This window comes from Squalius cephalus, assembly GCF_949319135.1.
Source record: "Squalius cephalus genome assembly, chromosome: 1".
Taxonomy (NCBI): Eukaryota; Metazoa; Chordata; class Actinopteri; order Cypriniformes; family Leuciscidae; genus Squalius; species Squalius cephalus.
Window position 1 is genome coordinate 37,696,547 of NC_137122.1, and position 23,880 is coordinate 37,720,426.

At 43.3% G+C, this 23,880-nt stretch overlaps 4 protein-coding genes across 8 annotated transcripts in view; 3 read left to right on the plus strand and 1 right to left on the minus strand.

The window, feature by feature from the left end:
* ighd (immunoglobulin heavy constant delta) overlaps positions 1-23,880 on the plus strand; it is a 790,210-nt gene that overhangs the window by 455,800 nt on the left and 310,530 nt on the right. The window lies entirely within an intron of this gene.
* The window catches only part of LOC307154331 (uncharacterized protein), a 780,250-nt gene that overhangs the window by 368,545 nt on the left and 387,825 nt on the right, over positions 1-23,880 (plus strand). The gene's annotated exons all lie outside the window — the stretch shown is intronic.
* The window catches only part of LOC307154345 (uncharacterized protein), a 430,222-nt gene that overhangs the window by 203,704 nt on the left and 202,638 nt on the right, over positions 1-23,880 (plus strand). The window lies entirely within an intron of this gene.
* Positions 1,585-23,880, minus strand: part of LOC307154380 (uncharacterized protein) — a 40,674-nt gene continuing 18,378 nt past the window's right edge. Inside the window, exons 1-15 of one of the 2 annotated variants that reach the window (XM_079864285.1) lie at positions 22,211-22,888; positions 21,558-21,653; positions 21,088-21,471; positions 20,859-20,960; positions 20,552-20,784; positions 20,280-20,458; positions 20,036-20,126; positions 19,161-19,508; positions 18,939-19,056; positions 18,574-18,665; positions 18,359-18,476; positions 5,174-5,278; positions 4,697-4,885; positions 4,258-4,434; positions 1,585-4,050 (exon numbers count right to left, since the gene is read on the minus strand). In XM_079864285.1, the coding sequence (XP_079720411.1) occupies positions 4,046-4,050; positions 4,258-4,434; positions 4,697-4,885; positions 5,174-5,278; positions 18,359-18,476; positions 18,574-18,665; positions 18,939-19,056; positions 19,161-19,508; positions 20,036-20,126; positions 20,280-20,458; positions 20,552-20,784; positions 20,859-20,960; positions 21,088-21,463 (2,133 nt within the window). In that variant the 5' untranslated portion in view covers positions 21,464-21,471; positions 21,558-21,653; positions 22,211-22,888 and the 3' untranslated portion in view covers positions 1,585-4,045. Of the gene's footprint in view, positions 4,051-4,257; positions 4,435-4,696; positions 4,886-5,173; positions 5,279-18,358; positions 18,477-18,573; positions 18,666-18,938; positions 19,057-19,160; positions 19,509-20,035; positions 20,127-20,279; positions 20,459-20,551; positions 20,785-20,858; positions 20,961-21,087; positions 21,472-21,557; positions 21,654-22,210; positions 22,889-23,880 lie in introns of those variants that run through there. The other variant, XM_079864286.1, reaches the window with a different exon arrangement.

Sequence of the window (23,880 nt, forward strand, 5' to 3'; positions counted from 1 at the left end):
AGCCTATAATTGTAAGCTGATATTTACAACATGTTGTCTAGTGTTAATTCTTGTATCCAGAGTGAAGTTATTCAGCAGGATAATGAATAACTTATCTTATTTATGGCTATAATTTACTAATTAATTAATACAACACATAACTGTATACCTACTTGACAATTAGCATGTGGAAATTTTATTTTGTGCGATTACACACCCTGTGTAATATACCCGGTGTACAACTGGCATACAAAAATGAAAAATCAGTAATTTAACATCTTATTTTCAAGAAGACAGAAAATCAAAACAACAGCTCAGCATGAACTAGTTTGCATCCATGTACAACATAGTTTTATAGTTACCTGAAGTAATGCCATGGTAAATTAGTTTCTTTTGTTGGCAAGATCAGCAGCAATAACAACAGGAAATACTACACTTAAAGGTAGGGTAGGTAATCCTGTTCAGAAACATTTTTTTTTATACTGGGTGAAATGGTCCTTCCATTCTGATAGTAGTCAATACATTATGTGTTCAGAAAAAGGAATGGAAAAAATCTGACCTCTGTAGCAGCTGCAGGACAGTAAAAACTCTGACCAATCACTGCCATTCGGTGCGAATGTAAAGAACCAATCAGATGCCTTCATGTCTGTGCCCGAGCACCACTGCGTGCACAGCCCTGCGTGCACTCATCATCACATGTCACCGTTCCCGGAAATATTCAGCTCACTACACCGAGTAAGCAGGAGTTTGCGGCACAATGGCTGAGAAAATGCAGCAAAAAGTACCAATGCCAGCTTTGCTACTTTGCTAAACTACTTCCTCGGACCCTGCCCGCACTCTTGAACGACCTCCTCTGCTTCGCCCTCGACCCCGGAGTGGACCTGTCCTCGAACCGACGATGCGGTACTTGTCACCGGAGTGTAACGTTAGTCCTCATCAGAGTCAACAATGTTTTCATCATGGAAACTCTTACATGTAAAACACCGTATATGTTATGACTCTTACACGAAATTCACCTTCATCACAGTTTAACTGATGGTAATGGAAAAACGTGTATCAATGCAACCTAGCTTTGCCTTATAAATATAGCTCGTTACCTATAGCCTAAATATAGCTCGTTACCGAATCAAACAAAATATATTTTAAACTTTACCAGTATCGATATGCTAGCTTGATAGTGAGTACTAAAAGCCATCATATTTGTTTATATTCATAGGGATAAAGTTAGGTATTTTATTACATGTGATTCTGACATGATGTCGCTGCATGCACTGCGCTCCTTCCTCTCCGCTCGTCTCAGGTAAATAATAAATGCGTCTTCAGCTGAGCCTGAGCGTTTGGCGTCGCGCGTTCATGTGTTTTGGGGGCGTGGCTTTGGAAGGAGCCCAGAAGGGAGGGGGTGGAGTGAATGGAAATAATGACCTGTGTTTACAACAGTCGTGAGAGGTCTACAGACACTCGATTTTTATACTTTCTTTTTCAGAGTACTTACATTTTAATTATGTATTGGTATATAAAGACAGTTTAAACAAATTTGGAATGTTTTTTTTTTCTGAACAGGATTACCTACCCTAGCTTTAAGACTCAACTATGGGTATTGATCAGTCATTTCTGGAAAGTATTTAATATAGTGACATGTACAGTAAATGGTTCATTCCAAAAGTATCCACAATCACTGTGAATAAAACAATCAAACTATTACATCAATTTAAGTGTAACATTTTTGTACAGTAAAAGGTCATTATGTTGACAAGATGAGATGGGCAAAGCTTGGGGAAGTCACCATTGTAAGAGGCTGGAGTCATTCGCAAGCTCTAGCACCACAGTTGACAGTAGAACTAGTCCATGTAACATCGGAGGTGAAATTTAAAAACCGACCTGCTGTTTGTGAACTGAGGTAACAATAGTCCAAAATAAAAGCACTGTATTAGACATTCATTACACTTCAAAAAGTTTTTTGTTTTCCTTGAAACACAGCTGCAGTCCAGTCATAATTGACACGCAGTCTAAATGCATCCGACCAGTTAAAGGAATACTCCACTTTTTTTGGAAATAGGCTCATTTTACAACTCCCCCAGAGTTAAACAGTTGAGTTTTACCGTTTTCGAATCCATTCAGCCGATCTCCGGGTCTGGCGGTACCACTTTTAGCATAGCTTATGTGACCGAAGCAGTATTTTTGTAGTACAACTCAATACAGATAGCCTGACTACGCCACCTTGGGAATTACACCCAAGGAAATATAAAAAGGAACCCAGGTTCGGTGGTGCAGAGAAAAGTCAGAGTCGTGTAATTCAACAAACAAATACTTTTATTTGAGAGGAAAATATTCTGCTTGTATCTTTAAATAGTATAAATCACTAGCAAGTTTATTGTAACAATACTAAGAACAATATTAAAAGAACATTCCTCCGGGCATACATGATCCAAGCAAGTTCACATCACACAAAACATCACAACCAAAAAAAACCAAATGTATCGTCTCCACAAAATAATATATAAGGGAAAAAAAAAAAAAAAATATGAACAAGGCTAAAGTTACTTTAGGGGTGGCAAGCTAGCTATAAACAACTGTGCGCTCAACCATTTATGTGAGCACGCACGGCAAACCAACTAAGTCGAAGTGCTCAACCCTGGTGCTCCAACCTCACAGCAAATGTGTTTACCCAGGTGACTAGCCTCCCCCTCGGCGCCCTCAGCCTTGACTCAAACAAAAAAACAAAAACAAAAAAGAAAGATTAGTGGGTACGATACAAATACAAAATCACAGTAATCACATCCGACACAGATAGAAAGATTGACCAAATCAGTGATTATTGGTCTCAACAGGTGACCGTTAGGGAGACTGATATGATATGATATGATATAATATAATTAATTACGCCACACGGCCAACAGCCCAAATCACACTGGTCAAGCAACCCTCATTAAGGAAATAACAAAAATAACCCAAACCATGAAATGAAAAAAACAAAACAAAACACGGCAATCATCAAGTAAACTATCCGTTCACGAGACACAAAAGAAACTGATCTCTAGAAAAACAGAGAAAATAACCTAACCATGGAAAACAGCAGCACAACCTGAATCATGTTGTACACGGGAGACACACGAGAATCACACACATCTCACGAACCACACATAACGTTATCACGAAGTCAGGATGCACTCACGAATGTCCAGCTTAAAGCCCTCAATGAGCGATTGACGCAACTCCCAGGGAACGCCGCCGAGACGGCAACAGCCATCACTCAACTAACATGACACCGGTAACCGGAAGAGGGGGCGGGTATGACAAAGCCTACCTTCTAGGGCTTCCAGTCTACACTTAAATACACCGGCACTGATTACCTCATCCTCCCACTCCCATATAAGGGTAATGACGCAAAGAAAAGGAAAGGGGAAATCCCCTACTGCTACACTTAGCATAGATCATTGAATCAGACAGGACCATTAGCATCTCTCTCAAAAAAATGACCAAAGAGTTTCGATATTTTTCCTATTTAAAACTTGACCCTTCTGTAGTTACATCGTGTACTAAGACCGACGGAAAATGAAAAGTTGCGATTTTCTAGGCTGATATGGTCTTAGTACACGATGTAACTACAGAAGGGTCAAGTTTTAAATAGGAAAAATAGCGAAACTCTTTGGTCATTTTTTTTGAGAGAGATGCTAATGGTCTTGTCCGATTCAATGATCTATGCTAAGCTATGCTAAAAGTGGTACCGCCAGACCCGGAGATTGGCTGAATGGATTCGAAAACGGTAAAACTCAACTGTTTAACTCTGGGGGAGTTGTAAAATGAGCCTATTTCAAAAAAAAAAAAAAAAGTGGAGTATCCCTTTAAGAAGCACTCATTTACACTGCTTCAAAATCACTGTCATCTGAACTCTCAAAATCAACTTCTTCATGGTCCTCTGGTATCTCCTCGGGCCCATCCTCCAGCAGAGAAGCAGCATTTGGTCCTAAAGCCAGGCTGTAACTTGAGCATACGACTTGGAACTTCTCCTCTACATCTGCAAGCCTTTTCTGAAGAAGACACAGGAGCCCGCGATGACCCTCTTCACTTAAACTGCAGAAGGAAAAATTAAAAGCGAGGTATGACAATACTTCCATTGTTGTTGAGCTATTCATTAACTGACTTTACTAAAGAACTACAAACCATTTAGATCCAGCCACGAGGAATCCATAATGTAACACTTGAGGATCTCAAAATGAGTGAGGTTATAGGATCCACAAAAGCATTACAGCAAGAATGTAATAAAAGTTAGCTTCTTACCACTGTTTCTGCCAGAAGACATTTCTGATATCATTGTCCTAATGTTTCTAGCCAGCTCTCTGAGATAGGTGCAGTGCTGTCTCATCTCCCTCATCACAATGATCTTTTCCTCTTGAAGCCGCACTTTTGACATGTACACATCAAAAATCTTCTTCTTGGTGAGGATGTTGCTGGATTCTGAAGTCACACAAATAACATCCCTTCAATACAAATTTGACCTGTACAGTCTAAACAGCAGGCAAAACACAAGTAGTGTATGGACATCCCATATACTGGTGCAGAGTGCAAAAATGAAATAGAAATTTAATCAGATAAAACGTGGCATATGTTTACAGTAGCATATTCAACATATCATTAGTTTGCTTAATCACACAGACAGAGACACACACACACACACACACACACACACACACACACTTAGAGAGAAATTGCTACTTACCACTGCTGTGCACTTCCCACGGCCATATTAGACTGTCTCCTCCCCCCACGGAGAAACTGCTCTCTACCTTCTCCTCAACGATGCGTTCCTCATCTGGCACCTGCTCATTGTAGAGCTTGATTTTTTGCAGGAGTTTTCTCTTCTCTTCCCACAATGTTCTTCGACGCAAGTGTCGAATTTTGTTGCTGTCTATTTTTTTTTAAAAACACAGAAAACATGATGCACAAGCATGTGTATACAGATATCATAAAGTTACATGAAATACTTATAACTGACTTAAGAATTAATACATCAAAATGAAAAAAAAAAAAAAATCAAATGACTTAAAAGGCATAATAATAGGCCTAATATCTGTAAAATTAAAAAGAAGACATTTTAAAATTAAGGACCTAAAAACACTATAATACAAAAACAATCCACATAAGACATCTGCAAGTAATAAAAAAGACACAAATATTAGATGAGTTTTCAACATACCAGTGTGATTATAAAGGCTGGCTTTTTTTTGATGAACACCAAGAAACATTTGTTCAATAGATTTCTGAAGGTTATGTTGGTCATCACATCTGGTACCTACAGAATCTTAAAGCAACAACAATAATACAAGTTTATTATGATGTCTTGCAAGTTCAAGTTCAAGTTTATTTAGAGCCCCAAATCACATCACTGTTAACAGTGTCAAAGGAGTTCTCTTACGAGAGGTCTCTCGTATTGCGTAAGGTTAGCTTACGCATCGGGAAAGTCTTCTTTCTTCGAGATCTGAAGCTAAAAAATTATCCTTAATTTTGTATACATTGTCAACGCAGTGCAGCAGCCGACAGACCTAGGCAGGCTGTATAAGCGTGCTCATTGGCTGCTCGGCGGCAACTGCTTAAGCCTATCGGTGAGCGCTCTGAACGCGGCAACCAATGAGGGCGCTTCGCGCCCTCCACACCCTTCTAACCGTCAGAATGGGTGTGGCCAGCGTGTATATATTCAGCGCTCATAGGCTAAAATTCTGATTTTCTTGTCTTCAGCGACGCTCTTCGCATCGCTGGATCTTGAGAGCCGCCGCCGTTGAAACCAGCGACCAGCAAGCTTAGGACAGCGCCTGAGGAAGCCGGCCGTCTTCGCCGCCTTCAGCCATCCGTGCCTGCTACGCTATCCGGCGACATATCCTTTACATTATTACTGTTTCTGTGTGTATTCTAAAAGAGCACGAGGCGTTTTTGTAACCTCTCTGCGCTCTCCGCCTGGGCCGCGGGCACGCCGCCACCGCACTCTCCGAGTGCGAAGAGCTTTCAATGTCGACCCTGCGGGCTCGACTTGAAGCTTTCGACCAAGCTGTCGCTCCGCCTGTCCCTGCCGGGCCGCGCAATAAGAAGCGCCGCTCGCAGCGACCACCGGAGACTGTTGTGACTGAGGAGCTCGCCGGAACCTCTCCCTCGAGCTCTCTCTCGCCCTCTCCTTCCCGGCCGCTCAACCGCCGGCTCTCGCCCGCGCCGCCGCCGCGTCAGGAGATGAGGCGAATGTGATAGATACACGTACTCTCCCTCTGTTCGAGCCGTGCAACTACGCCGCTCACAAGGGATGGCAGAAGCGGACGGTCTCGGAGCGAGTTTCCTCTCCCTCTGTTCGAGCCGCGCAAACTGAGCCGCTCACGAGGGATGGCAGGAGCGGACGGTCTCGAAGCGAGTTTCCTCTCCCTCTGTTCGAGCCGCGCAAACTGAGCCGCTCACGAGGGATGGCAGAAGCGGACGGTCTCGGAGCGAGTTTCCTCTCCCTCTGTTCGAGCCGCGCAAACTGCGCCGCTCACAAGGGATGGCAGGAGCGGACGGTCTTGGAGCTCTCTTTACGTTACAAGAAAGCTACTCCGTCCTCGCGCGTCACTCACCGGTGAAAGGGGAACAGAGTGTTTTCGTCCCGCCGTGGCCTGGACTATAACCTCCATTTCTCACACATTTCTCAGTCCCCTCTTAAGTTCAGGCGACTGGAATTGTTACTATTGCAGTATACGAGCCTGTTATAAATACACGCTCGCCTGCAAGCAAACGCCGTCACAAGACATGATGACGCTAACCGAGTACTAATGTATTCTCCCCTGTGGCTCAGTGGCGGAAACCTAGACTGTCAAGCTAGAGACCCGGGTTCGGTCCCCGCTCTCGCGGCAGATAAAGTTTATGCTGTTCGCTTCTCCGAGCTCACGGCCAGTTTTTCTTACATACAGAAAACAAGCCCGCTCTCTCCCTCGTTGGGCCGCGCAGATTGCGCCGTTCAAGGGATGACAAAGCGGACGGTCACGAGCAGCGTTCAGCGTGCGTGCCTCACTCACCGGCGAAAAGAGAAGAGAGCGTGTTAGTCTCGCTACGGCTGGACAACCGCCAATCCTCACACATTTCTCAGTCCCCTCTTAAGTTCAGGCGACTGGAAATATTACTATTGCAGTAAACGAGCCTGTTTTAAACACACGCACGCCTGCAAACAAACGCCGACGCGACACATGAGGTCGCTTTTTATATGCTCGCGCTAACTGAAAGCTAATGTGTTTTCCCCTGTGGCTCAGTGGCAGAATCATACGCTTTCATGCGGGAGATCCGCGTTCGATCCCAGCTCTCGGGGCCAAGGTTATAATCGTTAACGAAAACTAACGAAAAAACGAAAACTAGGTGGGAAAAAACATTGTCGTTAACTGAAATAAAAATAAAAACGAGGCATTACAAAAAAACGATAACTAACTAAAACTGTAATGTGTGTTTGGCAAAACTAACTAAAATAAAATAAAATTATAGAGTAAATGTCCTTAGTTTTCGTCTTTGTCAAGGTCTTTCATTTTTTAACGCTATTTAAAACACGCAGCGTATTCGTTCAGCTGCATTTCCTTTCCCTGCTCTCCCTCCGTCTCTGTCACTCATGCGTCTCTCACATGCGCGCGCGCACACACACTCACACACACACACACACAGCCCCTCCGTGCACACCGTCTCCATGAGAACGAGTCGAGTGTTCGTTCGATGTTGAAAGCAAGTTCGCTAAAGGTTAGTATCTGTATCTCGTGAACACCTTACAATCACACATTAAAAAGTGGTATCAAAATATTTTAAATTCTGAATACAATTTTGTCAGTGTGTTAATGTCGACCCGAGAAGCGATTGCGCCTTTTTTTAGAAAGTTAACTAGTCGCAAGTTTGAGGTAAAATGCACTTTTTGGTTGTGGTTGTCGATGTCAAAACACTATATAAGCTTTGATTCAAATATTAAATAATGTTATGTCATTTTTTTACTTTTACACTTAATGTTTGCTGCTTCAATCCAGATGAGTAGGCTATTGACTGTAGGGAAAGTGGGGTGAGTTCCCAGCTAACAAAAAGACGTCCCTAGAACGTCCCTGAACGTCCTCTGCGAACGTCCTCTGGACGTCTTCGTGTAGGGTTCTTTAAACGTTAGCAGGACGTCGCGGGGGACGTTCGCAGGACGTCGCGGGGGACTTTCGCAGGACGTTTGCAGGACCGTCGTGCGACGTCCCGAGGGACCTTCGTGGGACGTATGGAAAACATTCGGGGACCTTTACAGAACGTTCATTAGAAGTCCTTTTAACATCCTTTTATCATTTTATTTTATTTTACTTCTGGCTAACCAAAGAAAACAGACACGTTGTAAGGAACAAAGTATTTATTTGAACAATTGTAAAGGTGTTGTGCTCTTTCCATGTGTGTGTGTGTGTGTGTGTGTCTTCAAACGCGCTGGCAGCTGTGTGTGTGTCTCGGTCGGTCAGCTGTGGTTAGTCCGTTGGCAATTCTTCCCCCTGGCATCTAAAACAACAAAATTAACACATTCAGTAGTGTTATGATTTTATATGTCTATATATGAATATGTGAAATATAACGTCGTCTCATTTCAGCTACATTTAACGTTAGTTTCGTAGTGTTAGCATAACGGTTAGCAGTGGTACACGGCGGACAACTTCAGCAAACGTTTTAAAAGGTCAAATTTTCATAATATGTAATGATGTATAGTGGTTACGATAACTAATGTATACTAATATAAAAATTAAAAATACCTTTTAGACAGAAGAAAGGGAAAACACAAGGCCGCGTCTGAAGAGGACCGTTAACTGTCACTACGCAGCTGAGCGTTGCCATGGATACATGGATACATGCTGCGTGCCATAATGAATGACGTCACTCGCTTAGATGCTAGTGTGTTATGGAAGGCATTCTGCCAAAATTATAGTGTGTAGCTATATGACACTTTTTTTGTTATTTGAAATGTAATGTGCTATCAGTCTTAAGTGCAATAATTAGAATAATATTTTTCTTAAAATAAATAAAACCAGTCCTTCGATCTCCTGACCAACATTTTTACAGGTAGCCTAAATTAGGATACATTTGTCTTACCTGTGTTATTTTCCACTTTCTTTCCAGCATGTGCTTTTCCATTCTTCACATTTTCCTTGGCTGCATTCATCATGTGAAGTCGATGCATTATTTTAGAGCTCCTGAGATTCAACCTCTCATGTTTTTGATGTTTAGGCTAAATTATATTGGCTGAAAACAGACTTGTGATTTGATTACATCTTTAATTAGTGATAGAAGTTATAAGTAACATAAAAGTTATTATCTTAACATTACATTTAAAACACTAACATTTTTTATAGGGCTGTCAAAAGATTAATTAATCACATCCAAAATAAAAGTTTGTGTTTACATAATATATGTGTGTACTGTGTATAATTAAATTTGTATATATAAATACACACACATGCTTGTATATATTTAAGAAAAATGTGTAATTTATATATAAAAAAATTATATTTATATATAATATAAATTATATATAAATATATACAGTATATGTATGCACATATTTCTTAAATATAGACATGCATGTGTGTGTATTTATATATACAAAATAATTATACACAGTACACACACATATATTATGCAAACACAAACTTTTTTTTGGATGCGATTAATCGTGATTAATCTTTTGACAGCCCTAATTTTTTTTAAATTAACTTAATTTCAGAATTAATTTAAATAATATTTTTACTATAGTTTATTTGCAGTTATAAAACTACACAACGTAAATCTGCAAAACAATAAAACATGTTTTTTAGATAAAATCCATTATCACAGTTAATTTAATGGATAAACAAATCCCCTTTTAAATCCAATATGGGTTTATATTTTAGTTTAATCATTCGTTTGTCTGAGTTGCAAGATGTCCGGTCTAATGATACAAATCAAAGGTATGGGCGACTGGATTGTGTTGTCATGGAAATGGCAGGTGAGGGAGATGTTCGCAAACTGGCCCGGACAAATGTCCTCAGAACGTCCATCAGCGAACGTTACAAAGCGGACCAGATGCGGACGTCCTCCGAAGGTCTTCTCGGGAACGTTACAAAGCGGACCAGATGCGGACGTCCTCCGAAGGTCTTCTCGGGAACGTTACAAAGCGGACCAGATGCGGACGTCCTCCGAAGGTCCGCTCGGGAACGTTACAAAGCGGACCAGATGCGGACGTCCTCCGAAGGTCTTCTCGGGAACGTTACAAAGCGGACCAAATGCGGACGTCCTCCGAAGGTCTTCTCGGGAACGTTATAAAGCGGACCAAATGCGGACGTCCCCCGAAGGTCCGCTCGGGAACGTTACAAAGCTGACCAAATGCGGACGTCCCCCGAAGGTCCGCTCGGGAACGTTATAAAGCGGACCAATTGCGGACGTCCCCCGAAGGTCCGCTCGGGAACGTTACAAAGCGGACCAAATGCGGACGTCCTCCGAACGTCCGCTCGGGAACGTTACAAAGCGGACCTAATGCGGACCTAAGGGGACGTTCGAAACGTCCGGGGGACGTCCCCTGTTTGCTGGGTTGTGCCAGTTTTTACTCAAAGTGACTTTAAAGTGAGGCCATGGCAGTAATTCCTTCAACTTAACGATGTACATATATTTCAGGATGTGGTGCATCCCTGAGAACAATAACTTTGGATCTGAAATAAATAGTTTCAGAAATATAGCTTTTGGGGAAAAAGTGGTCTCATGGCACAACTTGCCCCTGGTGCGGGGTAAGTTGTGCCTTTAGGGGAATACATTGGGGTAAATTGTGCCAGTGATTTCTGAAGTAAAACAGAACATTTTAATGTTATGAACTGTAATGCTATATGAAAGCAAGACAAATTCAATACAAAATTACTCATTTAAGGTTTATTTTAGATATTGTCACCCTGGAAAACCATAGCATGCGTTTTTCCTACTATGGTCAATTGCATAGGGATTTTGTATTGAACATAACTCTGGATCACAGTGTCATAGAGACAAGGGGGCGGGCTCATTTTACTCAGACGACCAATCAGTCTCTCAGGATCATTGTGAAGCTATCAAGCTACGCCCTAGCAACCATTTAGAGCACCATAGCAACACAATATATGATATTTGTGACTCATTTCAGGCAAAAAGGCTTTGGCAGTAGATGCCTGTTGACATAGCGCTGTCTGTCAATTATGTAACATATAAGAATAAAGTGACTAGGCTAATTTCTAAACATACTATTGTGACATAGGCCACTTAAAAACGGAATAAAACTTCTCTTTAATAACATAGTGCAAACTCAAAACTGAAATCAGTGTTAGCTAAATTAAACAAATAGCAGGAAGGCCTAAGTCAAACAATGATGAGGCATGCCCATCTCCTCACTTCTCAAGATTATCCCCTGTGAGTATGTAGGTCTAGGTGGTCTGGATCTGGCACAACTTAACCCAGGCCCTTTGGCACAAATCACCCCGGACCCACAAGTTTGAAAAACTAGCATGATCCAGCAGTTAAGAGCTAACATCATGCTAACTGTATAGACTCATTGTGTAGCCTACTAAAGCACTAAAACATGTGTGAAATGTTTTCAAACTTGTCTATAATTTTTCAGACACTACAATCAAAAAACCTTAATCATAGAAATTTTACTTTGAAAGGGAAAAAACTGTTTTTTTGCACTAAAATGTGCTTAACTCTCATGCCATGTGTCTCTCTTCTTTGGAGGATGAGTAAAAGTGATTGCTTTTCAAAATTATGTGGTCACATGACCAATTTCTTCTATGGTTTTCCAGAAACAAGGGGTGAAACTACTTCCCCCCCCTGGCACAAATCACCCCACTCTCCCCATAGGGTAAATTTAGTATAGGGTGTGAAAATTGTACAGCTGTGGTATTTGTATAGGGTGTGAATTCTGTATAGAAGATGTGTAGATTTTTGGTACAGCGTGTGGATTTTGTAAGAGGTAAAGGAATTTCAATGGGGTGTGAATTTTTTTCTAAAATTGTATTATGTTTTTATTATTACACAATACTTTTTCCGACTTTTTTGAATCTTGCCCCTGACAAATAACCCAAATTACAAAAAAAGACTAAAACTAACACTAAAACTAATAAAAACTAAACTAAAACTAAGCATTTTCAAAAAATAAAAACTAAACTAAACTAGCAAACCTACTTTAAAAACTAATTAAAACTAAACTGAATTTGAAAACAAAAAGTCAAAACGAAATAAAAATAAAAACTAATGAAAAATGCAAAACTATAATAACCCTGCTCGGGGCAGATAAAAATTTATGCTGCTTGCTTCTCCGAGCTCGCGGCCAGTCTTTCTTACTTACAGAAAGCGAACCCGCCTCTCGCACCACACCTTCTCAGGGTGCTCGAGTATTTTTGAGCGTCTAAACACGAGAGAAGAAAAGACGGTTAAATCCCGCAGCCCTGCGGCTGGACCACCGTCGAAGCTTAACGCTCTGTCAGTCCCCGTTGCCACGGCTACTGCAGCTGTTTACCTCGCAGTCAACGAGCCGGTATATCTACCCGCTCGCCTGCTCGCATCCGCCGTTCTCACGGCAACCCAGAGAAATTTCAAAAGAGTGTAACCCTGTCAATTTTGCCCCAATAAAGTCCTGAAATGACCTTTAATGCAAACACTTAAAACTAGAGTAAAGTGCAATATCTAGTTCGCCACTAGGTGGCAGTGCACAAAGAAACGTTCTTCTTCTGCTTTTTTCTGCCATTCGCCTTGCCTTACAAAAGCCTGGAAAAACGGGAGCCAGAGTAAATATTAAGATTGAAATTGATTGAAAACGAAATATATCCTCGAGGTTAAACTACATTGAAAATTAGACAACACTTGTTGTAAAACAAAGTTATCTCGGTGAGTGAAAACTATCATTTTATGTTGATTAGCTTGAAGCTAAAATGGTGAAATGACTAAAAGTTTACATTTCAACATTACAGTGGATTACAGTGGATAAAAAAAAACAAAAACCAGTCTGGCTATCTACAATAGCAGTGGATGTTACCCCACAGGTATATTTTGTAGTATATTCTAATTTTTGTACAATGAAAAAAATGCATTTTGAAAGGAAATAATTTTGTCAATTTTGAGTTACTATGCTATGCTGTACTTTTGTTTGTCCAATTCCATTTTATTGATTTTAATTTTAAGTTGTATTATTGAACATATGGACTTAAATGATGAAAAGATGGAAAAAGGACATTTAGTTGAACATTAGTTAATTTTCTGCACATTTTTGTGTAGACTGGTTTTTTTTTTAGGCTTCTTCTGGTCCCGGATCCCTGGTGTTCTTTCCACTGAAGTTGGATTCCTCTCTGTTCGCCCTGGTGCCTGGTTCCCTGGTCCACTGCCTCAACTAACAGCGCTGCAACGGTGCCATTGGGTGGTTTGATATGGACGCTAACGCTAAGTATTGAAGGGGTGGCTGGACAGTTAAAATATTTTGAGTGCACTCAAGGGTAACAATTTTTTTCTTTGAAAGATTTTTTTCCTTTTGTTTTGTTTCATGAGATCTCAAAGTTGTGGCCGATTTGTTAACATCAATGACACTAATGCTGTGTGAACTGAACTAAATATTGAATTTTGAATGAGAAAATAAGAAAAATAATTTGAATAAGAACTACATTTAAACTTTATTCTATTGTCCTGTGCTTCCTTTGGAGTGGAATCTATGTGTCCTTTGACCATATGATTAGTATATAACCAGCCTCCTCATCGAATCTAGATTTAGATAACTCCTACAATAGATTCTTAACCTGCCTATAAGCAGAACTACCACCGTAGGGTTACAAGAGCATAATGTCTGGTTGCACGGCTGACGCCGTATGTGTTTCTAGTACAGTGAATGTGCCCACGTTTCTGTGCTCACCCCTGTACACAAGCACTATACATCCCGTGTCTCTCACAGAGCCCACTCTCATGAAGCAGGCAAAATCCGCTTTAGTGTTAAAAGTAGGTCACGTGTCCACTTCTCCGTGCCCACACCTACTTACTGCCCGCTCTGTCACACGGCCTCGCACGACCGGTCATGTTTTAAATGTAAGTCCTGTGCCCGCCCTCGAGCGCTCACACATACTAACTAACATTTTCGCCCTGACGCCGACATCGCGCGTCGCGCCTCACACTATATGTTCCCCGTCCAAAGCCACCGGGACACTGTGTGTAAAACGGCCAGCTATCGCTACGTGCGATCCGCCGTATCTAAGCACCAAGAGCGCGCGCGCCGTGCCGTGCCCGCCCCTGAATGTAAGTCCTGTGCCCGCCCTCGAGCGCTCACACATACTAACTAACATTTTCGCCCTGACGCCGACATCGCGCGTCGCGCCTCACACTATATGTTCCCCGTCCAAAGCCACCGGGACACTGTGTGTAAAACGGCCAGCTATCGCTACGTGCGATCCGCCGTATCTAAGCACCAAGAGCGCGCGCGCCGTGCCGTGCCCGCCCCTGAATGTAAGTCCTGTGCCCGCCCTCGAGCGCTCACATATACTAACGAACATTTTCGCCCCCGACGCCGCCATCGCGCCTCACACTTTATGTTCCCCGTCTAAAGCCACCGGGACACTGTGTGTAAAACGGCCAGCTATCGCTACGTGCGATCCGCCGTATCTAAGCACCAAGAGCGCGCGCGCCGCGCCCGCCCCTCCGTTTCGAGCTCTCGAGCCCGCGATGCGCGGCGATCGGAGCCCGGAGGCCATTCTGCCCCTGGCTGCACACGCAAAAGCGTGGGAAGCTATTCCAGGCGCATCAGAACGGGTGCTAAGCACAGTAAAACAGGGCTATACTCTGCAGTTCGCTCGCCGCCCTCCGCGCTTTCAAGCGCGTATCGAGACCAGAGTGAATGGGGAAGTAGCACATCTACTTCGAGCAGAAATAGCTACACTTCTGTGCAAAAGGGCTATAGAACCGGTTTCCCCTTCCATGAGCGAGTCGGGCTTTTACAGCCGTTATTTCCTCGTTCCCAAGAAGGACGGAGCTCTCAGACCAATTTTGGATCTGAGACGTTTGAACAAGGCTCTTATGAGAAGACCGTTCAAAATGCTCACAACCAGACAAATTCTCGCGCAAATTCGCCCGAGGGACTGGTTTATATCTCTCGATCTAAAAGACGCGTGCTTTTCAGATCCAGATAATACCCCGTCACAGGCCATTCTTGAGATTCGCCTTCGACGGTCAGGTATATCAGTACACGGCCCGCCTGTCGACACAGCGCGCGCGCTGCATTCGACGCCTGGCCGCGTCCCTCCGGCCGGGCAGCACCGTACCTCTCAAAACATTTCAGAGGTTACTGGGTTGTATGGCCTCAGCCGTAGCAGTGCTTCGGCTGGGTCTTTTACGAATGCGCCCGCTACAACGCTGGCTGAATGCCCGAGTGCCTCACAGAGCATGGGCATCCGGCGGTATTCGCATCAGAGTGACTCAGAGCTGCGTTTCAGCTCTGAAGCCCTGGTTAGCGGCCGACTGGTACCAGCGGGGAGTGACAACGGGAGCTATCTCACACCGCAAAGTTATCTCGACAGACGCTTCCACCTCAGGCTGGGGGCGCTCTGTTCGAGGGCAAACCGGCTTTTGGCCTAAAAATGCCTCCACATAAACTGTTTGGAGATGATAGCGGTCGAGAACGCGCTCAGGCGCTTCCTCCCATTCATACGGGATTACCATGTGCTAGTCCGCTCGGACAACACGTCCGTGGTATCCTATGTGAACCGACAGGGCGGTGTCAGATCCAGGAATCTGTGCAGGCTGACAGAACGCCTTCTCGTGTGGGCTTACCGCTCGCTGCGCTCGCTGAGAGCCGCGCACGTGCCGGGCCACCTGAATGTCGGTCCAGACAGACTGTCCAGGGACAACATCCCCCCGGGAGAATGGTCTCTGCACCCCCAGACAGTCCAGTTTCTCTGGCGCCTATTCGGCAGAGCGGAAATCGACCTCTTTGCGTCGAAAGACAATGCTCAATGCCCGAAGTTTTATTCGAAGAGCGAGGACGCGCTGTCCCAGACATGGCCCAGCCTCCCGCTGTATGCTTTTCCTCCGATCTCCCTGTTGCCACAGGTCATTTCGAGGATCAGAGAAACGCACCACTCAGTGCTGCTTATAGCCCCGCGATGGGAAAACCAAACTTGGTACCCAGAGCTAGTGAGGCTGTCGCACTCACCCCCATGGCCGATCCCGGTGAGAAAGGATCTCCTCTCCCAAGCCGGTGGATCGATCTGGCATCCCCATCCAGAGCGCTGGTCGCTGCATGCATGGGTGATCAACGGATACCCGTTGACCTGTCAGAAGGGGTCGTGAACACGATCACACAGTCGAGAGCCCCCTCCACGAGACGGCTCTACGCGTCTAAATGGTCGGTGTTTTCTAAATGGTGCGCTACTAAAAACTTGGATCCGCGCGCATGCGGGGTCCCGCGGGTGCTCTCCTTCTTACAAGAGCTGTTGGAAAAGGGCAGATCCCCTTCCACGCTCAAAGTATATGTTGCCGCTATTGCAGCGTTCGCTGAGACGACGCGCGGCCGGGCAATGGGAAGGAATGAGCTCATTATCCGCTTCCTCAGAGGAGCTAGACGGATGAATCCCCCGCGGCCCCCCTCGGTTCCCTCGTGGGATCTGTCCTTGGTCCTAGCGGCCCTAGAGGCTTTTCCCTTTGAACCGCTTGAATCCGCGGATCTAAAGTATCTGTCGCTTAAAAACGTTTTTCTGATAGCTCTGTCTTCAGTCAAACGAGTGGGTGATTTGCACGCGCTATCTGTTAGCCCTGCATGTCTTGAGTTCGGGCCGAATGACTCAAAAGTCATTCTCAGACCGAGACACGGTTACATCCCCAAAGCGATTGGAACCCCGTTTAGGGCACAAGTTATGTCCCTCTCGGCTCTGCCAGCATCCGACAGTGGGGACAGTGATAACCTCCTATGCCCTGTCCGGGCGCTGAGAGTTTACATCACGCGCTCCGCCGCTTTCAGGCGTTCAGAGCAGCTCTTTGTTTCCTTCGGCGGACGCACCAAGGGTCTTGCCGCCTCGAAGCAGAGCTTGTCCAGGTGGATAGTGGACGCGATAGCAGCAGCTTATGCCTCCAGACACCTGCAGTGCCCTCTGGGCATCAGAGCCCACTCCACTAGAGGCATGGCCTCGTCGTGGGCCTGGTCCAGCGGAATTTCTAATCACGGTATTTGTATGGCGGCGGGCTGGGCCTCCCCGTCAACATTCGTGAGGTTTTATAACCTGGAAGTTCCTGCCCTACAGGCAAAAATACTGTCAGCATAAGTGACATGTATGCTCTGCCCATTTCTCGTGTGCAGACTACGTTCATATGCTGGCGCTATTCTGGTACTATACTCAGGGTGAAGTGTTTGACTCAGACCGGCTGATCCGCTCTGTTTCCTATTTCCCGTTACGCGCTGTTGTCGGTGCTGGCCCGCGCTGCTGGCCGCCCGTATTATTCTCTGTCGCGCGGGAATTTTTCCCTTCATGTGAGACCGACTATGTCGTTTTTCTCCTACCCTTATGAGTGCTTATGTACTGTATGGGCTCGCTCTGCCGGCCCTACTGTTTGTACTGTTATATGTTTATAGACCGGCCGCGCCGCTCTATTTCATATGCTGCATGAAGTGCCTGTACTGCGCTGGCCCGTCTCTCCGACCGGCCACATTTCCCAGCAGAGTGTTTTCCCCGGTTTCCCTGGGATTCATGGGCTGGATGCTCGGCGCACACGGCGTTGACAAAGGGTTCCCGATGCGTAAGCTAACCTTACGCAATACGAGAGACCTCTCGTAAGAGAACGTACTCGGTTACTAATGTAACCTCGGTTCTCTCTAGAAGAGGGAACGAGTATTGCGTAACCTGCCGTGTCGCGCCACGAGCTTTTGCGCTTCAGACTGCGAAAACCAGAATTTTAGCCTATGAGCGCTGAATATATACACGCTGGCCACACCCATTCTGACGGTTAGAAGGGTGTGGAGGGCGCAAAGCGCCCTCATTGGTTGCCGCGTTCAGAGCGCTCACCGATAGGCTTAAGCAGTTGCCGCCGAGCAGCCAATGAGCACGCTTATACAGCCTGCCTAGGTCTGTCGGCTGCTGCACTGCGTTGACAATGTATACAAAATTAAGGATAATTTTTTGGCTTCAGATCTCGAAGAAAGAAGACTTTCCCGATGCGTAAGCTAACCTTACGTAATACTCGTTCCCTCTTCTAGAGAGAACCGAGGTTACATTAGTAACCGAGTACGTTTACAAGCCCACAAGTTTATAGCAAACAAAAACAGGACAACGCCCCCTTACTTAATCCTTATGCATGGCAAAGATTCTCACTTATACAATTGCAGTATTAGTAAACTACTTAGAAGAATGTCCATAAAATACTGTACCGTCAGTAGCCCATTGTCTGACATCATGTACCCACTGATGCACGATGTTCTCAGGACACCCCAGTTCACTGCTCAAATCCTCCAGTTTCTGAGACTCAGCCTCAGTCTTTTTCAAAGTCTGGTGTATAAAAAAAAAGATTTTTGACTTTGCAATCTTAAAAAGTGAGGAAAGTCATGAAAGGCTTAGTATACATAACTCAGACATAACATAATACCTTGATGTATCTGCTGGATAGGGCAAGATGAAGGCCTTCCCACTTCCGTCGGTTCCACCCAATAGCATGGACAGTTAGCATGTCATTCCTGGCTTTAAACAACAGAATGATGTGATGGAGGAAAGTATCATTAATGCTCATGCTATTGCAGTTCATCCACGCATTGACAATTGATTTTTAATTTAAGAGAGATGTAATGCAGTTTTATTAATGTACTATATTAGAATATTTACAGCTGTATATTTGCTGTTATATAATATTTGTAATCTCAGTACAAAGTATTAGACAGTTAGAATAAAAATAATAAAAATAAAAAAAGAATAAAAGACAGGTTTCCTAAAATAATATAAATGAGCAATAATTACCAGATTTTGTCATGTACTTGGTTGTGAGGGCACAACGAGACAGGTAGCTGTTGACCATTTCGACCTCCTCCCCTGCAGTTGTGCCAGCACCTTCCTGATTTTTGCCACTCCAGATTATCTTACAAATCAGCATGGCACTTAAATTATAGGCATATACAGTGTGTTATATAAGTATTATTATTATTTATTTTTTTAAATGGTATGATAAAGAATATGCAGTACCTCACACTTGGTTGAATGAGCCTTGGCATGCATGACAGAAAGGAATGGTCTCATCTGCAGTAAAGGTCTGAGTTCCAACATGGAGACTGCCAACTTCTCAAGATAAGGCCAATACTTGCAAGCAATATCTGTGCAATAGAACTGTCCGTTTGTGGCTGCTTGGAGCTCCTTCTGCAGGTACAGCGGATAAGCAAATATTTCCCCCCTGTACATGTTAAGAGCCTTGAGTAGCACTCCATGTCTGCAAACAACCACCTCAAGGCCCTCTTCATCCAGTTTGCTTGCTCTTCTGGCCGTTTCACGTGCAGCAGACCACTGACTGGCTCCACAGATCCCTTTGCCGGCAGTCTGCATGACACAATAATTCTGGTTAAAACTGAAAGTTGCTATTTTTTCTAACTAGTTACTTCATCCATCAGGATGAGTCAGGTTACATCACACCAACTGGCATCTTTGTAATGATCGGTGACAATAAAGGTTTACTTTCAAACTACTACTAAAGAGGAGCTTCAGAAAATGCATCTTCTACTTTCTCTACTCTACAAACTGCATAGATAGTCACTAGTATAGTCGCATGACAGAGATAGTCGCATGACAAACTGCATGCATAGTCACTAATCTCTTGCAGAGATCTGCTATTACATAATTAATGACTAAACTAGCCACTTTGGATGCCACCACACCTACCATATCTAATTTAAACCTCAACACAAGATTGAAAGAGTGCATCATGCTCAAAGTGCTAGTAACAAACTAAGTGTATTATATAAGCTTACACCAACTAGGGATACATTATCTATTTAATAAAACAACAATCATACATTGCAAATTTTGGATATAAATCAAAGGTGCAAAAAACTACATATTTTACTAACACTTTTCATTTTACTCCTGATCTCGTCAACAAAATGGTGTACATCAGTGTCCTTGGCAATGAAGGTGCCATCAAAATAGGGTTCCTCTGACCTTGATAGAATAAGAAAAAAATATATGTTCAGTGTCAGACATTATATGTTCTGATAATTTTTAGGGCTGTGAAAAGATTAATCGCGATTAATCTTTTCACAGCCCTAATAATTTAACATTAAGTAAAACAACTACAAGTGTAAAACAACTAACCCTTTTGACTGCCGAAATCGGTACACTTTTCTGTTGCCATCTGCACAAAGAGCAAGCATGTTGGGTGTACATGCCGGGCAGGTGAAGTGCTCTACACTGGCCATTTTTTCACACTCGTGCTGGCAGAATGTGTATTCCATGAAGCTTCTTTGGAATACGTCTCCATGTATTTTCCCAGCCTGTACATTTGATTAGTAAAGAGTAAAATGAAATAGCTACACTAATATTCTCTCATCTCTACTTGAGGCAACTTTGATCTACACTGATCTTACCCTTCCAAAGAGACAGGTCCTCCTCTCCAACATCCGCAAAAAACCTTGTCTCGATAAACCTGGTGCAACAGTTTTCATTTCTTCAAATGAACTGAAGACATCTACCGAAAACAGCGTGTCAGCATTCACAGATGCTGGCCAATACCCACTGCTTATTAGGTCGCTCATGTCAGGTGTCCAATGTGCCAGACATAATCTGCACAGCAAGTTTGGCAAGTGCAAATCATACCGACCTAAAATCAAAAAGTAGAACATTGTAACACACAAAGGGACAAGAATAAATAAAAATATAAACCATAATTCATACCATTTATGCAAACCAAAATGATTGCTCTGCCAGCTGATTCTGTGACGTTTGAAGGGTCGCAAGTACATAACTGGACAGGTCTCACTGTAGGCAATAAACATACTGAAAAGAGAAGTGAAATAATTAGTGAGAAAGCATTAAAAATATGTCCAATTAAGATAATAAAAGTTAAAAAAAATTAAATAGAATAAAACTTTAATCACTTTACCAAAAAGGTTCAGAACACTACCTTGATTGACCAGTGTATATTTGCCATCTTTTTGTACACAGCACACTGTTGGCTCAATGGGCTTGTAAATTCCCTCAATGCAGGACTCCCTGTTATGGAGGGTGAGTTTTTTGTGTATGTATATGTCACAATCCATACACAGCCACTCTTGGGGCATGCAGTCTCTGCAGCGAATGACGGCAGGAGATGTGCAGTGGCTGCAGTTATTTTCTGGAGCCACATTGCAGGACAGCAAGCAGTTGATGTGATGGGACCTTGCTTTCCGCCACTCATCTTGGGCTACAGATTGGCGCAAGCACCATGATGTGGATGTTGAAGGACACTTGCTGGTGCCTTGAACATCTCCTGAGGTCAGAATGTCCTGCAGTTTCTGCATCTCACTGTCTAAAAGACAGAAATAAGAAAATAATCATTCCTTTCATGCTTATTGCTAACTTGCTTAATTACAGTAAGGTCCGGTGTCATCTTACCAAATGAGTGTTGAGAGCAGTTTGATTGGGTAACTGTGGGAACCTCCTCAGATGACTCAAAAGGAGTAGTGCCCTCACTGCCAACAACGGAATCAACTGAAAAGATAGGTAGAAAGGAACGAGATAACAATTTTCATGTCTTACAAGCATATAATACAGTGTTCATTAGTGACTTAAGGCTATAATAGGCTAATTGACATGTCTGACAATTTCATTAATCTCTAAAAGTTTTTTTCCCTCATTATCTGGACATAATCTTGAACTGTTAGCAGCATGAACCTGACACTGATTGCTTCACTTCCACTTAATTTCTTTGGAATTGCTTAGCATTACAGTGAAGTCAATAACATAAGTAACACATCCACCACCATGTTGTGTTTCTGATGGCACAGTTTAACATAGAGTATTCAAAGGAAAATGATTAAAAACCGGAAACAGAAATCCTAAGTTTTACCATGGAAAAAAATAAAGGAAAAAGCTGTGCACTGGAAGCCCCACAGTTTGGTGGTCTATGTTTCAAAAGTGACACAAAACCATATTTATGTTACCTAACAAATAGCAAGCTAAATTCTGTATACAATGGGCACAAGTTATATTTAGTTAAGAAAGATTGGGTGGGTAATCACAAAAAAATCCTGGAAGACATGGACTACCTGTAGCTGAAGCACGTTTTCATGTCTCTCCACTTCTGCTTCTTTTTAGCAGTGGACGTCCTTCAGCATCTCTCTCCACCCATCGGACATTAAATTGACTGCCTTTAGCAGATGTTGCTTTGCCCGTCGCTTCCTTTGCCTTGCATGTGTAAGGACCTCAAATAATTATTTAATTTGTTTCTTGTCTTTGTTTATTGTAGATATTTTGCACTAATATAATGTAGAGGATAAATATTGAAAGTCTCAGAAATGATGTATACTGTTGGGGGCGCTGTGAGAAGAAAAGAGTAGTGGGTAAAAAGGAAAAGAAGAAGCACAGTTAACACATGTTGTTGTTCATGTTAAAACTTTCAGCCCCATAATCTGTCACAGAAAACAAAAGAGAAAAACAACCGGGGCAAATAAATCTACAGAAAAGAAAAGCTGTCGTTGTTATTGTCCAAGGGGGCAACATAAAATTGGTGTTTCCGCCCGGTTTGTGACGGATTTCGGGAGGAAGAGAGCAGCAAGTGCGGAGCGGCCAGCGAGTGATGAAACGAGCCGCGAGCCGCGAGTGCAGTGCGAGCTGAGAACGAGCCGCGAATCACGGAGAGAGTGGGCTTTGAAACGGCGGAAAAACAACTGCAAACGTGAGTTAATCTGTTCATTGAGTGGCCATAATGTTGACTGTGTGGGAAGCTACGATGGATGAAATAGAGGGTAAATTACTCGAGTTATCTGCTTCGCAACTGAGAGATTTGTGTGAAATGTTAATGCTAAATGTGAGGGAGGATGAGACACACACGCCTCGCGCGCTGAGAAGACGTATTCTGCAGTATTTAGAGGGAGATGATGTTGTTTCACTTGAAGATGAAGGACTATCTATGTTATTAGATACAAAGGGAAAAATTGACAGTTTGATAAATGTTGACGAAGAGAAAAGCGAGAGATCATCCAGTGCAGAAGATGAAGAAACCAACGAGGGGCAGCGAAAAGTTGACCTGGAGCACCACTCTGTGGGCGTTAGTGGAATTGCATCAGAAAAGCCTGTGATAATCACTGCAACAGAATCAGTACGTGCCAGAACAGACCGAAAAATGCCAAATTCATCAGTTTCAGGAGAAAACGTCACACTAGTGCATCCAGTGTACAAAAAAGAACTCAAAATAATTGGACAAATTGGTGAACCTGGCCAGAGAGACAAATTAAACTTTACCAGCCTGGACAGACAGATTCACAGGGCATGCAAAAGGGGTTATGATGAGGGAGAAATTGTCGAGGCAGTCATTCAAGCCATCATCCCAGGTGTCAATTTGAGAAGTTATCTGGAGAGTAGAACAGACTTAACATTGCCTGTCCTTAAACAAATTCTCAGAGCACATTTTATAGAAAAGGATCCAACTGAATTGTATCACTCACTCACACGTGCAGTTCAAGAACCCAAAGAAACGCCTATCCAGTTCTTAGTTCGAGCCATGGATCTCAGACAGAGGGTTTTGTCAGCATCTGAAAATGTAAAGACAGGATTAAGATATAATTATGAACTAATCCAGAATCAGTTTTTGCAGACAGTTATGACTGGCCTTCATGATGACAGCATACGCACAGATCTAAAACCCTACCTGGAAAACCCATGCGTAGAAGATGAAGTGCTTTTGGAGAAAATGAACATGTCATATAGTCTGGAGCTT